Source organism: Phodopus roborovskii, unplaced genomic scaffold (assembly GCF_943737965.1).
Source record: "Phodopus roborovskii unplaced genomic scaffold, PHOROB, whole genome shotgun sequence".
NCBI classification, from domain to species: domain Eukaryota; kingdom Metazoa; phylum Chordata; class Mammalia; order Rodentia; family Cricetidae; genus Phodopus; species Phodopus roborovskii.
Window position 1 is genome coordinate 3,653,090 of NW_026126461.1, and position 26,911 is coordinate 3,680,000.

The 26,911-nt window shown below is 47.7% G+C and overlaps 1 protein-coding gene across 1 annotated transcript in view; it reads right to left on the reverse strand.

Moving 5' to 3' along the window:
• Window positions 1-274: 274 nt before the first annotated feature.
• The window catches only part of Asb18 (ankyrin repeat and SOCS box containing 18), a 53,333-nt gene continuing 26,696 nt past the window's right edge, over window positions 275-26,911 (reverse strand). The window contains exons 3-5 of the mRNA XM_051190769.1: window positions 14,807-15,314; window positions 1,827-1,940; window positions 275-781 (exon numbers count right to left, since the gene is read on the reverse strand). Of these exons, the coding sequence (XP_051046726.1) occupies window positions 596-781; window positions 1,827-1,940; window positions 14,807-15,314 (808 nt within the window). The 3' untranslated portion in view covers window positions 275-595. The remainder of the gene's footprint in view (window positions 782-1,826; window positions 1,941-14,806; window positions 15,315-26,911) is intronic.

Here is a 26,911-nt window from a genome sequence, read left to right on the forward strand (position 1 = left end):
TGCTGGCTCCAGGAGGCGTGGGGAACCTTTCCTACATGCCCAGGGAGGAAGTGCCCATGCTGCTGACCCACAGGTGCTGGAGATCCACCTTGGAAATCACTCTCATCTTAGTATGACTTTGGTTTTGGGCACTTTCTGACAGCAAGTACTGAGCCACTGACCATGTGCTCGCTTTTCACAAACAACCAGGAGACAGGATTAAAAAGAATTTTTTTGTTACATTTATTTACTTTATATGTGTAAATGTTTCACCCGAATGCATTTATAGGCATTCAGTGTCTATGGAGGTCAGAAGAGGGCCCTAGATCCTCTGGAACTGGAGTTAGGGATGGCTGTGAGCAAGGAGGTCAGTGCTGGGAATTGAACCCTGGTCCTCTGCAACTGCAGACAATGCTCTTAACTGCTGAGTCATCCCCAGCTCCACTAACAGAGAGGGTTTTTTATTATTTCCAACTCCATTCTAACATGAACTTGAGGCTTGTGGGTCCGTGCCTCCCGTGGTCACTTGGGGAATGGAGGGGGCTGGATGTGCAACCATACGGCCTCTGCAGAAAGACAAAGATGCACGAAGAACCTGGGCTCCAAGGCTGTGTCTTCAATGCAAAACACCTTCTGGCTCCAAAAGCAGGTAATTTTGCAGGGTCTCGGGTAAGGGTAGCTGGGGCACCAGGTGAAAGCACTTCTTGCCTAAGAGTTTTCGGATTGTGCAGCGGCAAAGGTGCTGTAGGCAGCGCGGGGTGTGTGCCAAGGCGAAGAAAGACCGGTAGAAACGCTCGTGCATCTAGAAAAGAAAGGTAAGGAAGGGCGAGGCAGTGTCTGGAACTAACAAACATTCTTCCTGGCAGGAACACTGCTGGCTCATGCCATCCTGTGGCTCACAGGTGCCAGGCAGATTCCACAGAGGGAAAGCGCTGTCACCTGAAACCTGACCTCCACTCAGAGGGCTGACATGTTTTTCCAGAGTGAAGCTCCCATTATGTCAGAGGGACAGGGTTGGGCATGATTTCCTCCAATCCCTTTCTGCCCTGCCCCTGGCACAGCATCCCTGCATCTCCAGGGGGTGGCCCCCACCAATCCGAAGCGGGCCAGGCAAGCTGTCTCTCTGCAGCAGTGGGCTCAGGAGCCATGCCGAAGCCTGTCATCTCATGGCCTGTGGACTCTGTCATGTGTGGATGTATGTAGTGCTCATAGGAGTGCAGGTCACATGTCATAATCTGCCTCTGCTACGCATGACCAGGGGGGCTTGCCTGGAAAAGGAGCCAGAACCCGCATCTTTCTTGCCTCCTTCCTTCCTTGCATGTCGGCTCCCTGAGCCCCAGCACCGTCCAAGCCATCTTGGAATGGCTGTTGGTTCCTCATGTCCAATAGCACTTTACATTTGTCCTTTGGTGAACATAGAGTACTGCTTCCACAACCTCTGAGGGTACCAAAATTCACAGATGGGCCAGTCTCTTATGCGAAGCAGCCTCATGTTTGTTCGAAACATACACAATCCTCCCGTTTACTCTCAAGTACCTCTAGATTACCCATGATGCAACAATGCAAATGCTACCTAGAGGGGTTGTTGTATGCTGTGATGTTTAGAGAATAAAGACAAGCGATGAAGGTCTGTGCATTTTGATGGGATCCGATTTACACTCAGTACTTTTGATCTAGGGTTGGTTGGTGCTATAGGGGTGGTACCCTCACATCACCACTCACCTGTCCTGCCTTGCTTCTTTGGATGTTTTACTCCCTGGGTTTTGAGTGTAAAACTAGAAGAGACAGAGAAGTGAGAGGGACTGGGTTCTGGAGCATCAGAGAAAGGGACTGCGGGGCCTTCTCACCTGGCATACTTCTTCAGGGATCACCTCCTGCCAGGACTCAGAAACACAGAGCTGAGTGTAGGAGTTGAACAGAACTTCAATGACAGTGGGCACCTGTGCACAGGTCCTCAGCACCTAGAGGGAAGCGGGAGGCACAATGCAGGGTGACGGACTTGCGGTCCAAGGGGAGAAAGGCTGGAGATGCAGGCATGTTCTTACAATTCCTGTCTGCCACTCCCTGGCTCTGTGACCTCAAAGGCCCAAGACACACCACACAGAGAGACACCAGAACACCAGTGTTTTCAGTGAGCGAACCCACCAGGACCAGGAGACAGTGGCTCTTCCAGGGAGCCCATATCCTCCCGATGGCTACCTGTGCCGTCAGGGCTGGGGCTTAATGGTCAGGTAGTTTAGGAGCAGGGGTGGGCTGGGGGATGCTTATGGGTAACAGCCCCCTGCCTCTGCAGAGCTGTTCAGAGCAAATGGAACAGTTCCACGGGCAGTGTGGCCTGAGGATTGTGTTCCCAATTTATTTTAGTGTCAAGAAAGTAAGAATAGAGGGGAAAGATTGTTTTGCTCTTGACTTTCCACTTGGTATGGCCCTTGCATTTTATTTCACAATTCCCACAGGGGGGAAAAATACTTATTTTTTTCACTTTTAAATATTTGGTTTCATTTTGACTGCATGTCTGTGTCTGTGTGGGAGTATGTACGTATTTTAGCCGGGAGCTGGTGGCATATACCTTTAATTTCAGCACTTGAGAGGCAGAGGCAGGCAGATCTCTGTGAGTTCTAGGCCAGCCTGGCCTACATACTAAGTGGCAGGACAGCAGGGGCTACATAGTGAGACCCTGTCTTAAAATAAAAGAAAGGGTTATTACTCATGTATATATGTGTGTACTTGGATGAGTTAATGTACCCCATGAGCCTGTTTGAGGAAGCCAGAAGAGTATGTCTGATTCCTGGAGCTGGAGTACAGCTGTTGTGAGGAGCCTAATGTGGGTGCTGGGAACTGAACCTGGGTACTCTTGAAGAATAGCAAGCACTATTTTCTGGGTAGATAAACATTTTTACAGCTATTCTTTTTTCATCTTTGATATTAATATTTCTTACCTTAAAAAAATCTTGTTACATTGGCTACAGTCTTATGTTTTGTGTTAAAAACATTGATAGTTGCCATAATCATCTTAGTCCTAATTTTTGTTTGGTTTTGGAGACAGCATCTCATTATGTAAGCCTCAATAGCTGGATTTTCTGTTAAATGCTTTTTTTTAATGATTTATTTATTTTATATACTTTGGTGTTTTGCCCACATGCATGTCGTGTGAGGGTTTTGGATCCCCTAGAACTGGAGTTACAGATAACTGTGCCATCTCTCCAACCCTTCTGTTAACTTCTTAAAATATAAAAATTCAATCCCCTTCATTATTGGGAAGAATTTAAAAAGGACACAATTATTGGAGTTAAGAAGACACAATAATTGTTTAAAGTTTTTTGTTTGTTTGTGTTTGGTTGGTTTGATTTGGTTTTTTTGAGACAGTGTTTCTCTCTCTCTGTAGTCCCGGCTGTCCTGGACCTCACTCTGTAGACCAAGGTTGGCCTTGAACTCACAAAGCTCCACCTGCCTCTGCCACACCCAGCCTCATTTAAAGTAATTTTTTTAGGACTCACGGCAGGCAAAGTCCATGCTGCCAGGCTACACTAGGCAGGAGACAATGCTTGCCTTTGACATTGTTGAAGCTAGGTACTTAGTTGCAGGTGACAATTTCATGTTTTCAATTTCTTCTACGGCTACCTGGCACATTTTATTAACTTTTCTCGGACCAAAATCACCTACATTTTCTTGATACACAATCTCCATGGAGAAGTTGAGTGAAGAGATGTGAAAGGCAACTGAAGGGCATCACCAGGCACTGTACCGAGGCCCTGCTCTATCACCCAGCACAGGGTATCCGAGGCAACCGAGTGGGGGATATGAGGGATTGATTTCATTCAGAGGTGACTGGTGAGGAGAGTTTGGAAGAGGCGCAGCCAGTGGTGCACACTCAGGGTGGCTGTCAGCAGGGAAAGAGAACTTTTTCATGTTTCTTAATTCTCTTGGTGGTTCTTCTGGGCCGTTTTCTCGTCTCCATAGGAGGTTTTTTTTTTTTTTTTTTTTTTTTTTCAGAGAGGGATGTCCCTCTCTTCATTCCTCCCCCCACTCTCTCTTGTCTCTCTTCCAGTTTCTAGGCCTTCCATACCACCCCCCATGCCACTGGTCTCCAGGCTTTTTGACTCTCTTGAACTCTGGGCTTGGATAGCCAATGGTTTCCTTCAGATCCCTCTTTGTCCTGTCCTTGGCTGGGTGCACTGAACTCTCAGTTTCCTGGGTCATACACCTGCTGCCCTGGCCTTGTCCTTGGTCATCTTAGCTGATGGCACATCTGTCTTTCTGACTCTCAGGCTGGAAGCCTTGGGGTCATCTTTGATTTCCATTTCTTTCATTCTCTATATTCAGTCTATGAAGAAGCCCCCACCGCTGGGCCCTCCCCTCCCCCGAGCCTAAGTCAGACACATTCCTAGTTAGCTATATTAGGTACCAGACTTCAGCTTTCCAGCCTAGGACAACTCTATTGTAAACTCCGTTATGCCTTCACCCTAGGACTAGATATGTAGGTCTTAAGTTTGTATGTTCTCGATTTTCCTTTTCTTAGAGCACACTTGTTATTCACTGTTTTGTAAATAGTTTTGTATCAAGCCTAAACCTTTTCTTTAGACTAAAAGGGGAATTGTAGTGACATACTCACTTTGTCAGCACCCGTGGCACAGACCATGCCCGTTGGGGGTGGGGATGGGGCAGATGTTACCTGGGGGAACTAGGTCTGAGGAAAGGGCATCGGGAGCTCTCCTGCTTGCACCACAGGGACAGGAGAGCATCCGGAGGCATCCTTGGGACCAGGAACCTGCCGGTGTTCCTCTATGTTGTGAGTTATTTCTAACTATAGAATAGTTATAGACTAAATATAGACTAAACATCTATTCGGCCTATTTGTTTCTCCTGATCCTTATTAAACCTCAATATTCCAGCTTGTCCCCTCCTCTTCCATTCTCTTCCTCATGGCAGTGGGGAGGGTTTAATGGAACATTAGTCAAACGAAGTCATTGCTCAGCAGACATTACCAATGGCCAAAGTCACAACAGTGTCCCCTGGAGCCCTTCCCAGCTCTCCACCCTTGTCATCTTCATCCCCCGCGGCCCCCTGCTACATTCTCCATGCAGCTCAGGCTTCTCCAGGCCAGTCTCAGGCCACAGACTGACTGCTCACTTGGACTACCCATCCCCAGACCTCTGCACAGCTGGCGTCCCCTTTTCTTTGAAGGTTTTGTTGAAAGGCCACCGACCTTAACTCCCCACTCTGAACTCGCTGCCACACCCCACTCTGCTTCTTTCTCCCCGTGAAAAACGTCAGGGTAAAAATGATGTCGTGCCAACCTTAATAACAGCAACATAAAGCCAGGAAGTCCTGAGGGAAGGGTTTACAGAGCTACATGCTGGCCCGAGATCGGTGAGCACAGCCTCATACCGAAGACACTGCTGCAGGGACATTTGCCAACAGCTTGTCCAGCTGCAGCTAATGTCCAGCTTGTTACTAACTCTGGGGATTATTATTTAAAAATATCATAAACAATTCTCTTAAATAAAACATATCTGCATCGGTTTATTTGCATATGTATGTGGGTGTATGTGTGCCACTGAGTGTGGGTGGAGGTCAGAAGAAATCTGCGCGAAGTCAGTTTTCCCCTTCTACCTTACCTGTCTCAGGGATTGAACTCAGGTCACCAGGCTTGTTGGCAAGAGCCTTAGAGCCTTTGTCTGCTAGGCCTTTCGCTGGCCCATGCAACGCTCCTAATTTCCCTTTTTGTTTTGAGAGAAGATCCTAGGCTGATTTCCAGCTTGCAATTCTTCGCCTCGGCTTCCCACACACAGAGTTTACAGGAATGTACCACCGTGCCTCGCTTAATTTTTGCTTTTGCAAGCCTTTTTTTTTTTTTTTTTTTTTTTTTTTTTTTACCTCTCCTGCTTTGCATTTCCTCCAAGTTCATGATGGTGTGTATACTCCCTGGGTAGTACCCGGTAATCTCCTGAAACATGACACTGTTCTGAGGAGACACACTCTGCGGTGTTCAGGAAGACATCTCCTGGGCCTTCTTGTGCCACTGGTTTATTATGCTTATGGCTGACAATATCTTTCTGCCTGTTTGGCTGCAGGCTCCTTGAGGGAGGATGGCACTCTCTGATCTGCTCACCCATTTATCCAAAGTACCCAGCATCTTGCCGGGACCTGACTGGTACTCATACATATCTGTTGAATAAATAATTGAATAGAAATACTTTCTTGTTCTTTAAAAAAAGGATCAAAGGATATGTTTTCTAAGCTGTTCTTATCTGAAAATATCTTCTTTCTTTTGGCATCAAACGAAAGCCATCTTGGCTCCGACTAATATTCTAGTGTCCAAACTTTAAAAACATATTAAGGGATTTTTTTTTTCAGCTTCCTAGCCCCCCTCTGCTTTGCAGAGGGTCTTTTCCTCCATGAGTCTGCTGCGTGGGTGTGTTTCTTCACCCCCCAATAAATGCCATTCAACTGAAAAAAGATGTTGATGAAGGTTGAAGATGTAGCTTAGTTTGGTAGAGTGCTTGCTAGCATCCAAGCAGCCTCAAGTCCAACTCACAGCTCCAAATAACACTCCGGTGTGGTGGCGTGCTCTCCTGTTCCCAGTCTGCGATGGAGTCAGGAGAATAGGAAGTTCAAGGTTGTCCTTAACTATCCAGCAAGCTCAAGGCCAGCCTTGGCTACATGAGACCCTGTCTCAAATATAGGCGAAGGATCTTTCATTGTTTTTTGCTGATATTGTAGCTGAAAATCCAGCCTGAATTTCATACCCTTAGAAATAACCTCTTATCTGACTGGATAGCTAGTGAGATTCCCCCCCCCCCAGTATTTTAAGGACAGTATGTGTTCTGCCATGTACTTGTCAAGAACACTCATTTAACCTCAGATTAAAAGTTAAGCAGCTGAGTTTTCTTCTGTGTAGTCTTTGGCTGTGGCTCCTCACCCTGTTGTCCTAGGCCCATCTGGAATAACATCACCATCTATTATTGGGTGGCTTTACACTCTGTCCATTGTGCCTGCTCCCTCCTCTTTCTCTCCTTCCACTTGATGTGCCCTGGGGATGGAACTGATTGAGGTGAGACTGTCAAGAGACCATGACCATCCAGGGAGCCTGTCGCCAAGTCAAGGCACAGCAGCTGTAGGTTGATGGAGGTCTGGGACCAGGAAAGTGGCTTCTGAGTCAGAAGGATGGTGTGGATTGATTGGGTGCAGGAGGTAAGAGGGGAGGAAACCTGGCTTCTTTTCCCTCCATGCTCAAATTGTCCATGGAGCACAGACCGGCTAGGCCCTCTCTCTGGCCACGCGGGACACAGAGCAGAATCAGGAACAGCAGGGAGGGGAAACGAGAATGCATGCGCAGTGTGAACGCACCCGACTTTAGGGGCCCTCGCTTTTTGCATGTTTCTCTTCACATCCTTCTGTTGACTCCTCTTGGCCTGTCTGTCTTTCTAGATGCCAGAAGCTATGTCTTCACTCAGCTCCTAGCTCTTCTTCTAGGTCATCTGCTGAGACACACTTCTCTAGTTCTCAGATGCCGTCGGTGGCTTTTCTCTTTTTTGCTGTCGCCCGACCCTGGGAACCCATCCTTTGTGTGTGGCCCATGTACAAGAGTACATGGGTGCTCATGTCTGTGCATGCAGAGACCAGCATAGCACACCCCGTGTCTTCCTCGGTTGAATTTTGAGTTACTGCCTTGGGATGTGGTCTCACTGAACTGGAAGCCTACAGTGTGTGTTGGATTGGCTAGCCAGGGTAGTCTAGGGATCTGCTCCACACCCCCCGCCCCCAGTGCTGGGGTTACAGGCTGCATGTAGCCGTGTCTGGCTATTTTTATGTAGGCTCTGAAGATTCAAACTCAGATCCTCATGATTGCAGAGCAAGCGCTCCTGGCACCCCAGCTGTTACTGATGAGGTCTGCCTGGTTGCCTAAACACTCACAGCCCTATCACAGACCTGTGCTAATTGAGAGGCTGCCCCGACTTCCTTTCTTGTTTCCTTCCTTTCTTCTCTTGCTTCTGTTTCCAAAGACATCTTTAAGAAGACAGAAACCACTGATTTTTCTAGACTGGCTGTCATGCTGGCATTGTAACTATACCAGTTTATTTTGTGTATGTCCATGTGTCAGGCGTGTGTGTGGAGGTCTGTAGACAACTTGAGCTAGTCTGTTCTCTCTCCACCACGAGGGTCTTGAACTCAGGTTGTCAGGGTTGTTGGCAAGCCCCTTTACCCACCAAGCCATCTCTCATGCCCCATATTGCATGGTCAGAATTACTATCTCTGGTCCATTTCTTCCAATGGAATGACCGTCACCAAGTCAAAAGCTTAGGCCATTTTCAGAACAGGACACAGACCGGAGTGAGCTGCAGCTGGAGGGGTCTGAGCCCTCGACCCCTCCAAGATGATCTTTACTTGTTGATATTTCTGGTGTCCTTAGTCCCAGTCCTGAGATCACCTCTCATTCATTCACCCTCATCTCTGCTGGGGGAAGCTAGCCCTCCCCATCCCCCCCCTCCGGCTTCCCAGGTGCACTCTGGTACTTTCTGATTCCTAAGGCCATACTACCCCCTCCCCCAACCCTAGACCTGCTCCTCTGCACACGTTAAATGGCTGCATGTTACACAGACCTCCCCCACCCAGGGTAGAAAAGAGCTGCCCTCCCCTAGAGCCCACCCCTCCCCCACCCAGGGTCACAGACTGTGACAAAGTCTTATTGCCTGTCTCCAGGAATTCATTTTCTGTGTCTCCCTCTGTTCCACCTCTCTGGGGCTCCCCGCCCCTCCCCAGCCCCTCAGCACCGTGCCCCTCGTGTTTGCCAGGCAGCTGGCTGCCTTCATTATTTTTACGCCAACACAGTTTAAAAATCTCCGCTGCCTCCTTGTTGTCTGCCGAGAGGCGGCTGCCACATTACTCTGACACGTTGATGTCATTAGTGTCCAAGCGCACGCTCTTCAGCTAATGAGGCGGCAGAAAGAAAATTAAGGGGAAAAATCACACAGGCACATTGCTTTATATGTAGATGGAGAAATAAAAGAAGGGCAGGAAAACAGAGGAAAGCTTCCTGACGGCTCCCATTCCCTCCTCCCCTGGGGACACTGCTGCACAGCGGGCAGCCAGGGAAACCGGGAAACCGGGCCTGCCTTTTGACCACGGTTCTGCAATCTCCTGCTCAACTCTGGTGAAATTGCAGTGAGTGGCTGAAGTCACTCTGCCTAATTCCCCAATTAGGCACAAAACAAGAAATCAGGCGGCCGTGGTTCCAACAGCATCAATATCCAGGGACGGTGGAGGCAAGACTTGGAATCTGCAGCTGTTTCTAGAATCTTCCTTTGCATGTCTAGCTCTGTCTTCCTCATCTGAATTTTCACAGCAGTCAGTGGTTCCCCTCTGCTCTGTCCTCTAGTTTCTTCTTCACACTCAAGCAGATTCATTTCGACACACTGATTTTTGCTAATGTCACCTCCTTCACTTAAAACGATGAACTGGATTTCTACTGTCCTTAGGCCCAGGCCCAGGCCCTTCACAAGGCCCGCTCAGGCTCAGCTGTCGCAGCATGGGTAGGGGCGGAAATGTGGGTGTAGGTGTGGTGTGGGGGCTTACTGTTTCCTCTCTAGCACCATGGTCACTTCCCCCAAAGGCACACATCCATGTTTGCTCAATCCCAGGGCCTCTGCCTGTCCTGTGCCTTGCTGCCTGTCATACCACCCCCTAGGCTTTGGCCCTCAGATCTGGGCTTGCTCAGGGCGTGCTTGAGGTTTCCGATAGCCCAGTGTGATGGTTAATTTTGACTGTCAACTTGACAAGATCTAGAGTCACCCAGGACACGGATCTCAGGACGTGTCTGTGAAGGAGTTTCCAGGCTGGGGTGAATGAGACAGGAAGACCCACTGTTAATGTGGGCAGCTTTCCTATGGGCCTGGGCCGAATATGATGGATTTCTCTAAGCACCAGCACCCAGCTTTGTCTGCTTCCTGATTGCAGGGCAATGTGATGAGCTGCACCACATTCCTGGTGCTGTGGGGTCCCCACCACGACAGTCTGTATCCACAAATCGTGAGCCAATGTAAACCCCCCCCCCCCCCCCGTCATTCTTCCTTCCTTCCTTCCTTTCAAGACAGGGTTTCTCTGTGTAATAATCCTGGCTGTTCTGGAATTCTCTCTGTAGGCTAGGGTGGCCTCAAAATCACAGATATCTGCCTGCCTCTGCCTCCTGAGTGTAGGATTAAAGGTGTGCGCCAGCACTCCCTGGCTAGACCTCCCTTTCTTAAGTTGCCTTGGTCAGATATTTTATTACAGCAATGAAAACAATGACACACACAGGCCAGCAAGGCCAAGACCCAATTTGACACTTGCGAAGTCAGGTGGTTGGTTCTGTGACAAGTCTCAGTGAGTATGCCCAAGTCAGGCTGCTCACAAGGGCAAAAATCTGTGTGCTCCTGCCCCCAGTGAAGCTTCAGCCAGGACTACTATATCTTAAAATTTATTATTATTATTATTTTTTTGAGGCAGGGTTTCTCTGTATAGCTTTGGAGCCTGTCCTGGCCCTTGGTCTGTAGACCAGGTTGGCCTTGAACTCAAAGAAATCTGCCTGCCTCTGCCTGCCTCTGCTGGGATAAAGGAGTGAGCCACCATCCATCTTATTATTATTTTTAATGGTGTGTGTGTGTGTGTGTGTGTGTGTGTGTGTGTGTGTGTGTGTATTAGAGGGATCAGATCCCCCCCAGACCTGGAGTTACGTGAACTGCCTGATGTGGATGTTGGCAACTGAACTCAGGGCCTCTGTAAGAGCAGTATGTGCTTTTAACCTCCAGGCCATCTCTCCAGCCCCTAAGCATGGTTGTTAAATGAATACAAGGGTGAGCACATGACAGGCAAGGTGGCCAGGCAGCACAGGCAATAAAGCAGTTAGGGGGAATCATGGCTGGCCCAGTCCCTATACTTCTGGGAGCCACTGGAAGGCCTGGAGCTCAATTCCTCATAACCCCGCAGGTGGCTGGCCCCCTTCTTCCTGGGGTAGTACATCTTGGCTCCATTGAAACAGGGCTGGTTCAGAGAAAGAGCAAAACAGGAAGGGACGGAATGCAAAGGGCTCTGGGGAGGGTCAGTGACATCAGGGGACAAATACGCTGACCATTTGGTCCCATGCCACTTCAAGTGATTCCCAGGCGAACACAAAGAAAAAGGGAGAGAGGGAAGGAGTTTGAATTAAAAGATGTGGGTACTGAAGGGCAAGTCTTATCCTTCCCAGGGGCAGCTTGGGCTTAAGGCCCTCCTAGTCTCTTTGTGGCCCCAACATTCTCTTTTGGAGTAAACCAGAAATGTGCTGTTGAAAGATGTGGACAGAGCAAAATGGGCTTCATCCCAGAGTTATGAATCTGAGGAGAAATTCAGGAAAGCCTCTATCTCTGACCACAGCTTGGTCTACATTCTTGGGGCTTCCTGCTCCACAGGGAGTCAGCCCTGGGCCCCAGAGCTGGTCCTAGTCTGTCTTTACACCTTCTAGGACTGAACGCTGGCTGCCACCCTCTACCTGCATCTGCTCTGGACCTGCCTCTCTGCCTCTGGTGTGAACTAGGGGTCAGCAGGGCAGAAGGCCCTGGCATCGTGGACATGGTGGCTGCACAGTCTGGCACCCCTTGGTTTCCAGAGCAGCACAGTGAGTATGGTTCCGATGGATGCTCCTTGTCTGCCTGATGCCATGATGGTGCCTTTCTTTGTCTGGGCACTGGGAACTGTGATTTATGTCACCAGCTCTCTGGGAAACCTTTTGCCTCAGTAATTCTGAGCTCCGCGGGTGTCTCTTTATATCTATTTAAAGTACGGCTGCTGCTCACGGGGGCTGCTGGCTCTGTAGCATCCCAGGTGGCTTGGCTGTTGCCTGTCATGGTGCCTGTGAAACATCTTTGTGAGCAGTTTGTATGTGCTTGTTGTGTACCCCATGGAGGTGCTGGGGCCAGTTAGGTGAGTAGATGCCTTCCCAGGTGAAATGACAGGGAGCCCTGAAGGCTCCCTGAAGGAGAGCATGGTGCCATGTGCTGCCTCTGTAGGTCAAGGTAGGGTGCTTGCTACCCCTAGAAGCCCATCCCCAGGGATTAGGCTGGGGGGGGGCTACAGCACAAACTCCAACATCTGAAGGGGGGTCCCTCAAATTGAAATGACTTGTCATAGCATGGATGTGGAGGTCAGAGGATAACTTGCAAGAATCAGTTCTCTCTTACAATGTGAATCCTGGGGACTAAACTAAGGTTATCAGGCTTGGCATCAATTACCTGTATCCACTGTTCCGCCTCACCCCCACCCCTTAAATGGAAACCACGGCCAGTCACTTTCTGTTTGCCTACCATGTGAGATCCACTCTGGTTTTTATTCTTTGTGTGGTTCTATAGGACGACAGCTGCGCGTCTGGGCTTTAATGCAGGCGGGGTATGAACTCAGTGGCAGCACCAGTCTTGTGTTCATGTCCCAGGCAGTTGAACAGGTCCTGGCAGAAATGGGGAGTGTTTAGGGTGGAAGCTATCCATGTAGAGACGCTCCAGAATACAAGAATGCTAGCACTTCCTTTGTAGAGCCTGCCATATTGAAATCTGTATATTGGCAGAGCACCCCGGGCAATGACTTGGGTGATGGTGTCAAGAGCCCATATGCTTGTCTGAAGTGGGGACACTAGGTGAGGCAAGCATTACTTCCCACCCTTCTCATGGCTCTATAGATGCATCCTTCACTCTGAATGTAGCCATATGCAACGTCATTTGAGAGAAATGTATGAATCTCACGATCTCAGAACATCTTTGGGTAACAGCTTCCCAGATGCTGGTTCAAAGCATACCAGGCACACAGACATGTTCACAGGTGCATAGGTAGGTGTCTATGATTGAGGTATCTTGGGAGAGGAGGTGATTTTTAAAATGAAATGAACCAAAATTTTATGACTAATTTGACTTCCTTCAATAACAACTTTTGGGAAGACACTCTCTTCTAGATAATTCTTTGGGAATGGTGTGTGTATGTATCCATGTGTTAGTGTATATGCACGTGTGTGAGTATCATATGTGTGTGGAAGCCAGAGGATCTGTTTGGAGGACTCTCCTCATCTTTCACCTTCCTTGAGGCAGGCCCCTTTTGTTTGCTACTTTGATGCATACACCAGGCTTGCTGGTCCTCAAGACTTACTATATATTTATTTACTTATTTATTGACTTGTGTAGGTCCAGGTGTGTGTGCTTGTGGAAGCTGGGGTCAGCCTTGGGTATCATTTGTTCAGGAACTGTCCATCTTGTCCATCTTTTGAGATAGGGTCTTTTACAGGAACCAGGGTATGAATGTGATGGCTAATCTTGGTTGGCAACTTGACTACACCTGGAATGAACTGAACCCCAAGCTTCTGGGCACTACTGTGAGGAATTTTCTTAATCAGACTGTTTGAAGCAGAAAGAGCCACCCTAAATCTGGACCACAAAGGGACACTGAAGAAGAAAGCCTTGGTTTTTGTATGCTCACCCTCACTCCTGCTGACAAGTTCACCCATCCTGTTACAGAGGCTGCTATTAAATTCAGCTTCTTCAGGATTCCAACATAGACTTGAAGGCTTGCAACTCTACAGAAATCCTGCAGGATTCCAGCACCAGACAGGAACTGCTGAGACACACATTCTTGAGGACTGAACAGCTACTAGATCCCCAGTCTCTCTGTGTGGAGACAGTCATTGTTGGACCTCAGGCTCTCAGCCACTCTAATAAATCCTCTCTCCCTCTGTCTTTCTTTTTCTCTCTCTCTCTGTCTATATCTCTATATCTTTATTTGTTCTGTTCCTTTAGAACAGCATTTCTCAACATGTGGGGTGCGACCCTTGGAGTCAAACAACCCTTTTAGAGGGGTCATATATCCTGAATATCATATATTTACATGGCGATTCATAACAGTAGCAAAATCACAGTTATGAAGTAGCAACAAGATAATTTTATGGTTGGGGTCACCACAGAATGAGAAACTGTATTAAAGGGTCACAGCATGAGGAAGGCTGAGAACCACTGCTTTTGTGAACTCTAGCTTTGCGTCTGGATGATTAGGCTCCTCTGCTTGGTCTGCCTCTGCCTCTTCAATGCTGGGATTGAAGGCATGAGCCATCCAAGCTGGGCTTTTACAGGGATGCTAGGAATCCAAGCCATCTCCTCAGGCCCTGCACGTCCTTTGAACTTTTTTTTTCTTTTCGTGATTTCTTTGCGGCATTTTCATGCACACAGATCATTGTATTTCACTCACATTTGCCTGGGGATTTTCTTGTGGTGGCATTGTTTATCTTTCTCCCTCAAGTGACAAGGTGAGCTGAACAAAAGTGCAGCCAGGGCAAGGGGCCAAGGTCTCAACTCAGGGGTGACCCGAACAGGGCGCGTGAGGTGAATTTCACAGCAGGGAAGAGGAGTTTGCAAAGGTGTAAAGTGCTCTCATTAACAAGGCGCGGAGCAGGTTGGGTGACTTCGTTGCAGATCAAACGCCAGCTGTGACAAGAGACTCATTTTCATCTTTCTGAAAATTACACCAAAAGACGAGCTGCTGGGATACTCGGAGCTGGCGTTGTGATGGCATCGCGGAAGTAAGTGCTAGGCGTCCCCAGGAGACTACTTCGAAAGGTGACATTCTGGAATATTTAGCAACAGCGCAGTCTCTCCATTTTTCTTTTGCCAATCACGAGGAGACTTCTAAGTCCTCGCTCCTCAAAGTGGGGTCCTAAGACTCCACCTCCCCTGGGAGCTTGAGAGAAATGCAGTCCCTCCTATGACACTTTGAGCTTAGGTCATGCAAGCTCTGGCAGGTCCAGTGGCTGCATGGCCAAGCTCCCCGAGGGTCCCCTTACCTTGGGGAAGGCGTCCGGCCACACCGAAGGGGATCCGTGGTTGAGTAGTGCCTGAACCATTCTCTGCGGCGCTGCCGGGGGCGCGCACGTGGCCGTCTGCAGCGCGCGCGCCAGTGGCGACGCGCCACCGTAGTCGAGCGCGCCCGCGTCGGCGCCGTGCCGCAGCAGGAGCGCGCACAAGCTGGGGCGCGCGCGGCCGCAGGCCTTGTGCAGCGGGCTACGCTCGTCCTCGTCGCGCGCGTCTGCCGCCGCGCCTCCGCGTAGCAGGAGCGCGCACAGGCGCAGGCAGCGCGCGCGTTCGTCGGGGCTCCGCGTCGCCGCTCCGCACGCTGCGCTCAAGGCCGTCTCGCCGCGGCCGTTCCTCGCGTCCACGCGCGCGCCTCTGCCCAGGTAGAGTTGTGCGTGCTCATCCAGGCCGTGCTGGGCTGCCACGTGCAGCGGGGTGTCCCGGCCGGGACCGCACTCCAGCTCTATTGTCGCGCCATGCTCCAGCAGCGCTTGCGCGCACCTGCGGGCAGGCCAAACCTGTCACTACCACGTGTGACCAGCCACGACCCGCCACCCACAGCGTACCGGGCAGCATTGGTGAGCTCCAACCAAAGCCAGAACTTCGAGCTCCAGGGCCAAGGCAACCCACTGAGAAGAGACTAGAACTGAGACAAAACAAGATAATGGCAAACCCAGGGTCCCTGCTTCACCAGTCACCAAATGAATAGAGACATTGCATAAGCACTTAGGATGAGAATGGTAAATACTAGATGCTTTTGGGGAAGGTAATGCCCACATGACAGTGGTCAGGGCACTGGTTACAGGGACTTCATCTGGACTCGGTCAAACCTGGAGGTTAAGGTCTAGGGAGAATCCTTTAGATCAGGCTGCCCCGTCTTTCCAGTGCAAGGCAAGCCTTGCATTGTTTGAGTCTGCCGAGGAGGAGCATCACTTCAGGGACACTGATTCAAACAGGTGCCAGAGCCTTCTGCAAGCATCAGGCTGAGGCACACCCATACCTACATATGGAGCTGTTCGATCCCCTGCTCCTTGACCAAACTGTGAGCTTTGGCTGTTCCCAAGTTTCCAGTCTCCTAGGGTTTCTGAGTTCCATGGGAGATTGCTTCTTCCCCTGAAGGGGACAGATTCTGCTGCTCCTAAACTCACCAACTGCATTCAAGACAGCCTTTGACCCCGGACCCCTATCATGTCATAGTAGAGCAGCTCCTTCAGCTGCACTCCTGTTCCCTATGAGCTCACCTTTTGCTGAAGGCTGTTTGAACCATATTAGATCTGGCAGTCTAACCCTCTGGTAGGAAATGTAGTCTGCCATCCTGAGATGGGGAAAGTAGCCACGGACCCTCCTCCAGATCAACACCTGCTTAAGGTCCTGCCTTTTCCCTGGGAAGCAGGTGCCACCTGGGCCAGCTCCCTTGAGCCTCACCAGCTTCCTTTGCCAAAGCTCTTTCTACTGGGTTTCAGGTCTCTCTGTCCGATGATAGACCCTAGGGTCATCCCGTGATTGCATGCCCTCATGCCTGTGTGTGCATTGTTCCAGGGATTCACCCACACAGCCTCCAGCTTCCTGTGTCTTCCTTTCCTCTTCCTCAGGGAAGCCTTCCTGGCACTCCCAGGGCTGAAGGGGTGCATCTCTGTGTCATCCTTGGCTTTGTGATCAAGCAGGACATTCATCACAAAACCGTATCACTGCATTTCCAATGAATGCTGGCGCCTTTGTCTCTTGTCTTAAAACTGTTGGCTCCTTGTGTGTAGAAAGTGTGTCTGACTGTTGGGTGTAGTGCTGTGCCTAGCTCATTATCTGTATTCCCTGAAAGCCTGTTGAACAAATGCCTCTCGCTAACGACCATCGTTCAGCTCTCTGTTGCATCGCTGCTGTTTTTCCTATTATTTACTTAACTGGGGCTCTGATCCAGCTCATCCATCCAGGGTTTGGGGACTGACAGCTGCTGCCCTGAAATGCATTTCTATTTCTTCCTAGGGACTCTCAGTATTTTTAATTCTCCCTTTGTGTTTCTCTTGCCTCTGCATCAGCAGTATCATGAGAAGTGGTCTGTCTTGGGTGAAAGATCTTTACAAACAACTACAGTGTGATGTGAAGCATCCTTTGGGAAGAAGGTACCCAGCTAAGAACGGATGCAAATTTTACAATCAGAATGCTTCGCTTTGCTTCCTGTCTGGCTCTCTGGGAGGAATTTTGAACGGTGCAGCAGGAGGTTAGAAATCAAGGGCTCTGTCTCATTTTATTACTGAGCCTTGGAAACATTACAAACAGTTTTTCCTACTTTTTTTTTTTTTTTTAAAGCAGCGCAGCCTCCAAAGAAAGATATATACCAGGAAGAGTCCTTGGCCTGATGGGCTAATGGCAGGTTGCTATTTGCTGCACAGGGACAGAATGGGGACACTGGTCCACACTCTGGAGGGTTGCAGATGCCCAGCTTTTCTGTTTTTAACGGAGAGCTTAATAGGCTAATCCTTGGCGCTTTATAATACTGGACAGTGGCTGGAGATGTAGAGTCACAGGATGGAGAGGCCACAGGGCAAATAGACGGGGGCACATCTCTCTCACATAGGTCAGGTGGTCATTAAAAATGAAGGCATGCTAGCCTAGGTAATGACACACACACAGATCTGCCCCATGGATGCATGGATCCATCATTCAACAAAGCACACTGGCAGTACTGTCTTTAAAAGCCACCGGTGAAGAACATGATTGAGGAAACCCTGGAATTGTATAGGGCAAAGTGGGGTTACCTCAGTAGGGGGCTGTGGTGACCAGGGGCTTTGGTTTCTTCTCACTGACATATTTTCAAAATTTCTAAGGCAAGTTGGAATGTCACACTGATATAAGAACAACAGCTGATGCTGTCAATCACAAAACTACCCCACCCCCCATCCAGCAGCAGTTGGATTATAAGCATGTCCCTCGTCCCAAGCTTCCAGGACACTCTAAAGGTTTCCACGGATGCCTAAGATAGAAGCAGGTGTTTGGGAATGCAAGTGTAACAGGAGGAGAGAAGAGGGTGGCAGAGAAACAAGTGGCAGTCTGGGGACTTTCTGCATCCCACCCCAGGAGTAAACCATTGATCATTTCCACGCCACATCTGTGGTTGTGGTGGTCTCAGTGAAAAGGTGTCCCGCACACGCTTGTGTATTGTATTTGAACATTTGGTCCCTGGCTAGTGGGGGTGTTTGGGGAGGTTGCGGGAGCTTTAGAGGTGGAGCATTGTTGGAGGAAGAATGCCACTGGAGGTGGGCTGTGAGAGTTCATAGATCACCCATTTTCAGTTTGCTTGACTGGCTTTCTCCCTGTGGCTGAGATGTCATCTCCTGCTCCTGTTCTTGTTGCCACGTCCAGTGCCATCCTCCGGATATGGACCACCCCCCCTCCCTGGATCCACTCATAAGCTTGTAAGTTGCCTTGATCACAGTTGCCACTATCACAGAAATAGCGAATCACTAATACAGTAGGGCAGTGTGAAAACGGCTCTTATGCCTTCAGAGGTCTGCCGGGAGCACCACTGGGACCGAGCCCTGAACACTTAGCTGGGACTTCTTGGTAAAGGAGTTTTCTGCTAGCCTGATAGACAGGCAAAGTCAAGGGCCTGGCTGTGTGTGTGTGTGGGGGGGTGGGTGGGATGGGGACTGTCACCTGTGGTTCTCAGAACACTGACACCTTCTCACAAGGATTAAGACACTGTGTGGTCTTCAAAGGATCTGATACAAAGACACTTGGACAGACACTCACCCCTCCCCCTTTGCCCTATCTCAGTCCTCATCTTTGTCTTTGACAATGACTGCAGAGATAACAGCAGATGCTCCAAGGTCTAGGGGGACAGTAAAAGACAAAGCCATTTAACTAAAGGCAGGAGTGACTAGAGCTAAGGCCACCACCCCACTTAGCATTCCCCACAGACCATGTCTGCTACTGCTCGCCCTGTGGCAGAAGGTCCATGCCTTCCCCACATTCTCCCATCTTCTTCACTCACCTGTGTCCAGCCTGCCTGCCTGCCTGTTTGGCCTCCATGATTCCTGCACATGCCATTCAGGTGGCTCCAGATAGTCCTCATCTCTGCCTCAAGGTCACCTTGCTTCCACAAAGCCCTTAATGTGGTACCCCCTGCCATCTGGTCCAGGTTGGAGAGTCTTTTGACATCTTCAGCATCTTGCTTTTTTCTTTTAATATTTCATTTATTATTTTAGGTGTGTGTGTGTGTGTGTGTGTGTGTGTGTGTGTGTGTGTATGTATGCACACACACATGCCAGGATAGGCAAGTGGAGACCAGAGGACAGCTCCTCTATAGAGTCAGTTATCTCCTTCCACCTTTCTGTGGGTTCCTAGAATGAAATTCAGGCCATCATATTTGAGTGACAAGTGCCTTTACTACCACAGGCACCTCACCCACTGATCCACCTCCCCTGAACATTGAGCTTTGAAAAATAATTAATTGATGGAACCCATGTCTGATACTGGTCAGGTGGCCATGAACCTGAGATTTGATAGGCTATGGACTCGGGGAAGACCAAATGCTATTTGTTCTACTAAAGAAATGAAGCAACAATGAAATGACATTCTGCCATACCCATAGATCAGTGTCTTGCTCAGCCATCATCAGAGAAGCATCCCCCTGCAGTAGACGGGAACGCATACAGAGACCCACAGCTGGACAATGTACAGAGAGCGAGAGACCTTGGAACAGATCCTAAATGGGATGTCTTCATCAAACTTCTCCCTTCAGGGCTCAGGGAACTTTGTGGAAGAGGAGGCAGGAAGAATGCAAGAGTTGGTGGGGATGGATGTCACCAAGGAGACAGTTCCTTCCAGACACAAGAGGACAGATGCACCTATGAACTCACAGATAGTGGCAGCATGCAGAGAGCCCGAGCGTGTCCAAGCCAGAGGGAATATGAAGAGGATACGATCCCCATCCCTGGCCAAGAAGCTACCTCAAACTGATAACTGCTTGCAAAGGAAAAATTACTTGTCTCCAGTGGAGTCTCCCTGGGTATATAAACCACACATAAGGGCAGGTTCTATGTCCAGCAGTAGGTGGCCAATTGGAAATGAGCTCAATAGTATTTTGGGATATTTTATTTTATTTTTTTTTTTGTCTCAGGGTGCTTTTTCTGGGCATTTAAAAAGCCTTGCTGGTCTTTTGTATACACATTATAGTTTCTGATTTTGTATTTTTATGAGTTTTCTCTGTGTGCATGTGTCTCTGCCTGTGTATATACTTCATGCACTTTTTCTTATCGGTTTGTTTTATTCTATTGTTTATTTTTATTTGCCCATTTTTTTCTTAAGGGTAAAGGGAAAGAAGTTGTGGAATTGGATGGGTGGGGAGGTGGAAAGGATCTGGGAGGAGATGGGAGAGGGGAAAACATGATTAGAATATACTGTGTGAAAAAATTTTTTCAATAAAAATTAATTGATTAACTCATTAAAAAACACATGCCGTGTTCTTTCAGGACAAGGAGATGTGTTTCTTGACACAGGGCTTTGTGGAAATTCTTGGGCTGATATTCTGACTTGTCCCTGAACTCAGGGTATGGGGAGGGACCGTCTGCCCTGTGGCATCTGGCTGTGGGACAGGCACAGAGCTCACATCAGTCCTTCCAGCAACCCCCCCCCCCTGGTGGACTCATTCTCCATGGGGTGTGGCACACAGTCCGTGTCCTGGTGTGAGCAGTGGCCTAGAGCACAGGAATAGGGACATGGTGTGGCCTGGGTCTCAACACGCTGGGTGGGGAAGAGAGCCAAAGGCATCAGAGTGAGACGAGAAAGAAAGAAGGCAGGGCAGGGTAACGAAAGGGGACCGAAGAGCTCTGAGGTGAAAGGTCACAGGCAGGGAACTACATAGATCCTACAACTGCACCTGAGTGGACTTTGACAGAAGAATCCACTTGAATCAAAGCTGCCTCTAAGCAATGCAACTCCAGTTCCCAAGACCGCCTCTTCCTGTCACCCAGGCTTCACTGACATAGGCAGCTGCCTTTCTGGTTTCTGTCACATTGTCTAACTTTGTCTTTCTGAGACTCTGTCATGGCCTTGCACCCGTCTTTTCCACTCTGTCCCTTTGTGCACAGAATTGAACCCTCTTGTTTTTACTGTAGTGTCACATTCAGTTGCACAGATACACCACGTTTTAAGTACAAAGATGTTAGGGCGTCTTGACTTCCTGATTATTCTGAACAGGACTGCCATGGTCATTTTTGTATACCTCTTCCTGTGGGCATGAGTCCTAATTTTCCTTACCTAGAGCTGCAGCAGCAGCTAACAGGAGGGTCCATATTTAAGGTTATAAGAATATGACAGTTTCCAAAGGAATTGTATTGTTTCACACAGCAAAAGAAGCAGTGTAGGCAAGTTCTTGTCCTTCACTTTCTCATCGTTTGCCATCCTCAGATTTTGTCTGTTTTGATTGCAGTCAGCATGAAATGGAGACTATTTTATGGCGGTTTGAATCTGCATTTCCTTGACAACTACTGATGCTTAGTGTCTTTTATGAAGTGTCTCCCAAGGCTTTGGTCCAGAGGTAAGAGTTTTGGTTTGACCTGGTTTCTAGGTAAGAACATGATATTTGGGGAGTGTGTGCTTAGTTTTGCCAACTTACACAAACTAAATTGAGGCATCTGGGAAGAGAACCTCACCTGAGAAAAGTCCTTCTATCGGATTGGCCTGGAGGCAAGCCTACAGGGGAGGGGGCTTTTTATTATATAATGATTGATGTGGGAGGGTCCAGCCTGCGGGTTGTATAAGAAAGCAGGCTGAGCAAGCTAAGAGAGAAAGCCGGTTCCTGCCTTGAGTTCCTGCCCTGACTTCCTTCAGTGATGGAATGTGATCTTTAAGCTAAGGGAACCCATTCCTCCTCAAGTTGGTTTTGTTCAGCATTTTATCACAGCCACAGAAAACAAAGGGATACAGGGAGAATCTGGAAGCTGGGACCCCTGCCTGTGACGCCCTCAAGGGGAAGCTCAGGCAGAGCCTGTGGTGGGATCTGATTGGATAGTAACCATGGAGATGAGCGGAACTTCTTTGGGGCTCAGGCAGGATTCAGGAGTTGCCGGCACAGCCCTTGTTTGTCTTTGGGTCCTGGCTTTGTCAGTGTTCCTGCTGTCGCCACACTGGCACAGCACCAACCCCTTCAGTTTCCTAATCTTCAGATTTGGGGATGGTCATGTCTTTTAGGGCCAAGAAGGTTCTGGGAAATAAAACACTTGCAAGTATTCAGAAACGACAGAGTTCTCCAAACAGCAAGCTACCAAGTGGGGCACCCTGAGCCTGCTTTCTTGAATAGTCCCTAAGATGCCTTACATTTATGGTAACTGAGACTCCTTCCTGTCTACTCTGGCACAGGGGTGGGGCCTTGCCTGGATTATGTATCGGCCACAAACTGTGGGCGGGGCTTGTGCTGCAAAGTGGGGGGGGGGGCGGCTGTTGGTGCTGGAGTTCCGAGTCTGAACCGCCCTTCCTGCTGAAATCTTGACCAGAGTCTCTTTGCCTGTTTGTTGTTTTGCTTCAGAGAAAGAGTGCAGTGGCTTCTCCATATGTGTAGGTCCCACAACCACAGACTATAGCGATCACAGATTGCAAATATTTGAATATAAATTGCATCTGTCCTGAGCACCTGCAGAACTTCCCTAGCCATCGTCACTAAACAGTTCAGCACGCTGAGGGTTTACACAGCACTTGTGTTGGTTTAGACATTCTAAGAATCTGGAGGTGGTTTAACATATACTGAAGGATGTGTGTGGCTTCTGTTAAAATTTGAGGCTGTTCTGTATGTCGGAATTTAGCATCCTCAGATTCTGGGTACCCATGGATATCCTGGCACCAACCCCGCATGGATACTGAGGAATGCCTGCATGCCATTTCCCTCTGCTCAGATAGTCCCACCTGCCGGGCTAGAACTGGAGCAGAATTGCTTAATGATTTCCTTCAATGATGCCTGCCCCCCACCCCTCAATCAGCTGCTTTCACAGGTCCAATTCTGACTTACGAATTATCTTTTACTTAGTTAACTGACACACCTGGAGCAAAAAAGTGAGCCAGCTTGCTTCTTATTAATATCTGTTACAGAGGAAGCAAGTCATCTTGACTTTGCTTCAATCAAGACAGGAATAGCCAAGATCAAGAATCAGGACTCAGGAAGTCATCAGTGGTTTTAATCGCTAAGAGTACAAGGAAAAGGGTGGATAGGGTCAGGGGGGATTCTGGTAACAAACAGGGCGAGGCTGGCATGCAGCCGCCAAGGCGGGGAACAGAGGAACTTTACTGGAACTTTTCTTTTTTGGAAAAATGTCTCTTCAAACAGCCACTAGATTAAAGGTCTCCTATCCCTTTTTGTGTGCTGAAATTCGGAATTCTGAAGCTTGCTGGTTGGAAGAAAGCACAGATAACTTTTTTTTTTTTTTTTAATTCCAAGAACTCAGATACTCAAAGGTTTTCAAGTCTTGTGCCCACGGAGAATTGCTGACTGAAAGGGATGGGGACAGAGCTGGGTCCCTTGGTATGGGGACCATTGTTAGAAAAGTCAGGGAATGAAATGGCTCTGTATGTGGGTCAGTGACCTTCTCGATACTGTAAAGTTAAAAAAATTTTTTTAAGATGACCTAAAGTTGACTATGTATAAAAGATCTTGGAGAAAGTAGCTCTTCCTTGTCAAAGTGACAATGTTTATACTCCCTGAAGCCAGACCTCCTTAGAATCCCACTTTTAGGAGGACTTTTTGGAGCAGAAAAGTCTGGTCTCACCATCAAGTCCTTTCTGACATCTATTAACTTTTTATCCTCTGAGGTAGTGTGCCACCTTTTAATTTAACACTCATTTTAGATTCACAGGGGAGGTGGAGCAAAGAGCTCACAAATTCCCCTCTTCTAGCTCTCCCTCAAGTTAAGATCTTGTATATTATGGGGCATATGTCACCATTAGGAAACTAACATTGGTACAATCTGATGGACTAATGCTAATAAAAATGGTTGGGTTTGCTTCTCCCACTTCATATCCATGTTCTGTGTTAGGATCCAGTCTAGGGTACCATACCGCATTCAAATTCTTTAACTTCCTGAATTAGACACAAGTAGATAATATATGGGTATCCTCAGAGGTATGGTAAATACCATACATAGAATATCATCGAATGGGTTACATTTTCTACTGGAACATGTTATACTTGGGAATTTTGTTCTTGACGAAGAACATTCCAGCAAAGAAAAAGTCACAGATGACCAAAAAATGTATAGAGTAATGGGGGAAAAACCCAATAAAATCTCAAATTAACTGGAAATAGTGCTTCAATCTCCATAAAATAAATGTATCAATTATACAAGATGGGCAGACCTGCTGAGAATGAGAATGTGGGTGGGGCCACTCAGTAAGTGTGGACTTAAGTGAGGAAGTGAGCAGAACCAAAAGAGGAACCCATCCTCTCTCCAATGAGGTGAGTAGCCTTATCCATCAGGCTCTTACTGTCATGAGGTTCTCTCTCAGATCCAAAGCAACACAGTCAGGTCACTGTGGACCAAAAGCCTTTGACACCATGAGCCCAGATAGATCCTTCTTCTCCTAAGTTGTTTATTCCAGATGTTTGTCATAGTGATGGAAGGTCTACTAAAACATAAGAAGTCATGATTGTCAACACATACCTAAATTTGGTAAGTACGTATTGCTTAAGGTGAGAAATAAATAGGAATTCCTGTATCTGGACAGGGAGGACAGCAGATTTCTTACTGCAGAAATGCAGGTTATAAGGCAGTGGATCTGTGTGTCTAATGTGTAGGCAGAGGGAGGAGGAGCAAAGGAGAAAGAGAAGGAGGAAGGCAGAAGAATGGGAAGGAGTGGGGAATAGGAACGACCAAACTGTCGGCTCAGAATTCCTTACCAGCAAAGATGCCTTTCAAATACGCAGAAGAAACAACTGTCTCTGAAAGCAGACACTGAGAGCATTCATTAACAGTGGACTCTCAGCCCAAGAACCATTGAAGAAAGTCCTTGGAGCAAAAGGAAAATGGTAACAGGCGAAGTTCTGGGTTTCCACAGAGCAATGGAAAAGAAAGAGTACCAACATAAGTAAAAAGTAAAATCTTGTTTTGCATTGTATCAACATATTTAGCAGATAATTGACTGTTACAAAATAATGGCAATGCATTGTGGGACTTAAATGTGTAAGTAAAGTGTATGATACCAGTAGCTCTGAGGAGAAGAGATAAATGGTTATATATTGTCATATGATTTTTGTAGTATGCATTAATATTGCTTGAGGTCAGACCAAGATAAGGTAAAAAAGTATAGGGTAAAACCCAAATAGAATCACTGCAATGGCACACCAAAATCATATTTATTATGGCGTGCCAAAAATGGAGATATAAAATACCCAGTAGAGAAGATAGAAGAAGATACAGAGAACGAAGAATAAATTTAAGATTTCATTTGAGCTTGACTAGACCAAAAATTACATTAACTGTAAATGACTCAAATACCAAATTAAAAGGGAGAGGTTGTGGTACTGCATAAAAGAAATCAAGATTCAGTTATAACTTGCCTATAAGAAAACCACTTAGAACATAAAGTTAAAAGTTCAGCCTTTAAACAGGGCATTGGTGGTGCATGCCTTTAATCACAGCACCAGGGAGGCAGAGGCAGGTGGATCTCTAAGTTTAAGGCCAGCATAGTTTATATATTGAGTTCCAGCACTACAAAGAGAGACCCTGACTCAAACACAAGTCAGAACTGAAACAAAACAGACCTTCATAAGCTGGGCATGGTGGCATATGTACTTGGGAGAAGGAAGCAAAAGAACAAAAAGTTCGAAGTTATTCTTGTCTGCATAATGAATCCAGCCAGGATATGTGAGGCTCTGTCTGCAAACAAACAAATCACCCAACGTTAAAGTCTGAAAGGCTGGGTCTACAGGCAGCCAACATCTATTTTAGTATTTCCTTTATTCTCTTTTTTGACCATGGATGGACCTTTTGGCTCGCTCCTAACAAAATCTCCATGGAAAAAGAGACAGGAGGTTTTTTTTCCCCCCTGCCAGTAGGTCAAGAAAATTGTGACTTCTCCCTGCTAGAAGACTCTGTTGTCTTCTCAATTTGCATACTTTGATGAAACAAGTTAACGCACTACAAAGGCAAAGCTTATGGCTTGAATGTTTGTGTGTCTCCAAGATTTACTGTGAAATATAGTCGTCAATGGAAAAGTCCACTTTAGGGAGTGATTGGGTCTTAAGGTCTCTGTGGTCATAGGTGGAGTGATGCTTATAAAAGGCCTTGAGGGGAGTGAGCTCATTGCTCCCATCTCTTCTCTCTCATATGCCTGGTGAATATGCAACAGCAAAGTTCAATTCACTAGAGCTGCATCTGCCGGTGTCAACTACCCAATCTAAGGCATCTTGCTGTAGCAGCAGGAATGGACTGAAGTGCTAAGGAGCTGAATTCATCCACAGCCAGTGAGGATTGGAGACCTCCCAACCCAACAGCCCTTAAGGAATTAAATTCTTCCAGTAACCTTGTGGGGCTGTCCACAGTTTTTATTTAGTTGGCCATTCAGATGAGACCTTTTGTTGTCTACAGTGCAGTCTTTAGAGAGGTCTGGAAGAAGAAAATCCAATGAAACAGTGGCCAAACTCCTGGCCCCCAGCAATTGTGAGGTAATAAATGCATTTCCGGAAAGTTAATTTTAATTTTATGTGCACATGTGGGTATCTGCATGCTTGTCTGTCTGTGTACTACATTTATGCCGCTGCCCTTGGAGGGGAGAGGAGGACATTGGGTCCTCTAGAACTGAAATTAAAGATAGTTATGGGCCACCATGTGGGTTCTGGGAACTGAACAAGATTTCTCTGCAAGAGTAGTCAGTGTTCTTAACTGCTGAGCTATCTCTCCAGCCTTTAAATGTGTTCTTTTTAGTCTGTTCATGCTAATTTGTTACACAGTAGTAATAAAACTGATGAGATGTAAAATGCTAACACTAGTCAAAAGAGAATCATATTGTTGTCAAAGTAGCTGTCTTAAGTGATTTCTTCTTCTTTGTTTTAATTTTTGAAATTAAAATGTAATTATATAATTTCCTCTTTTCCTGTCTTCCCTCCACTTCCACAC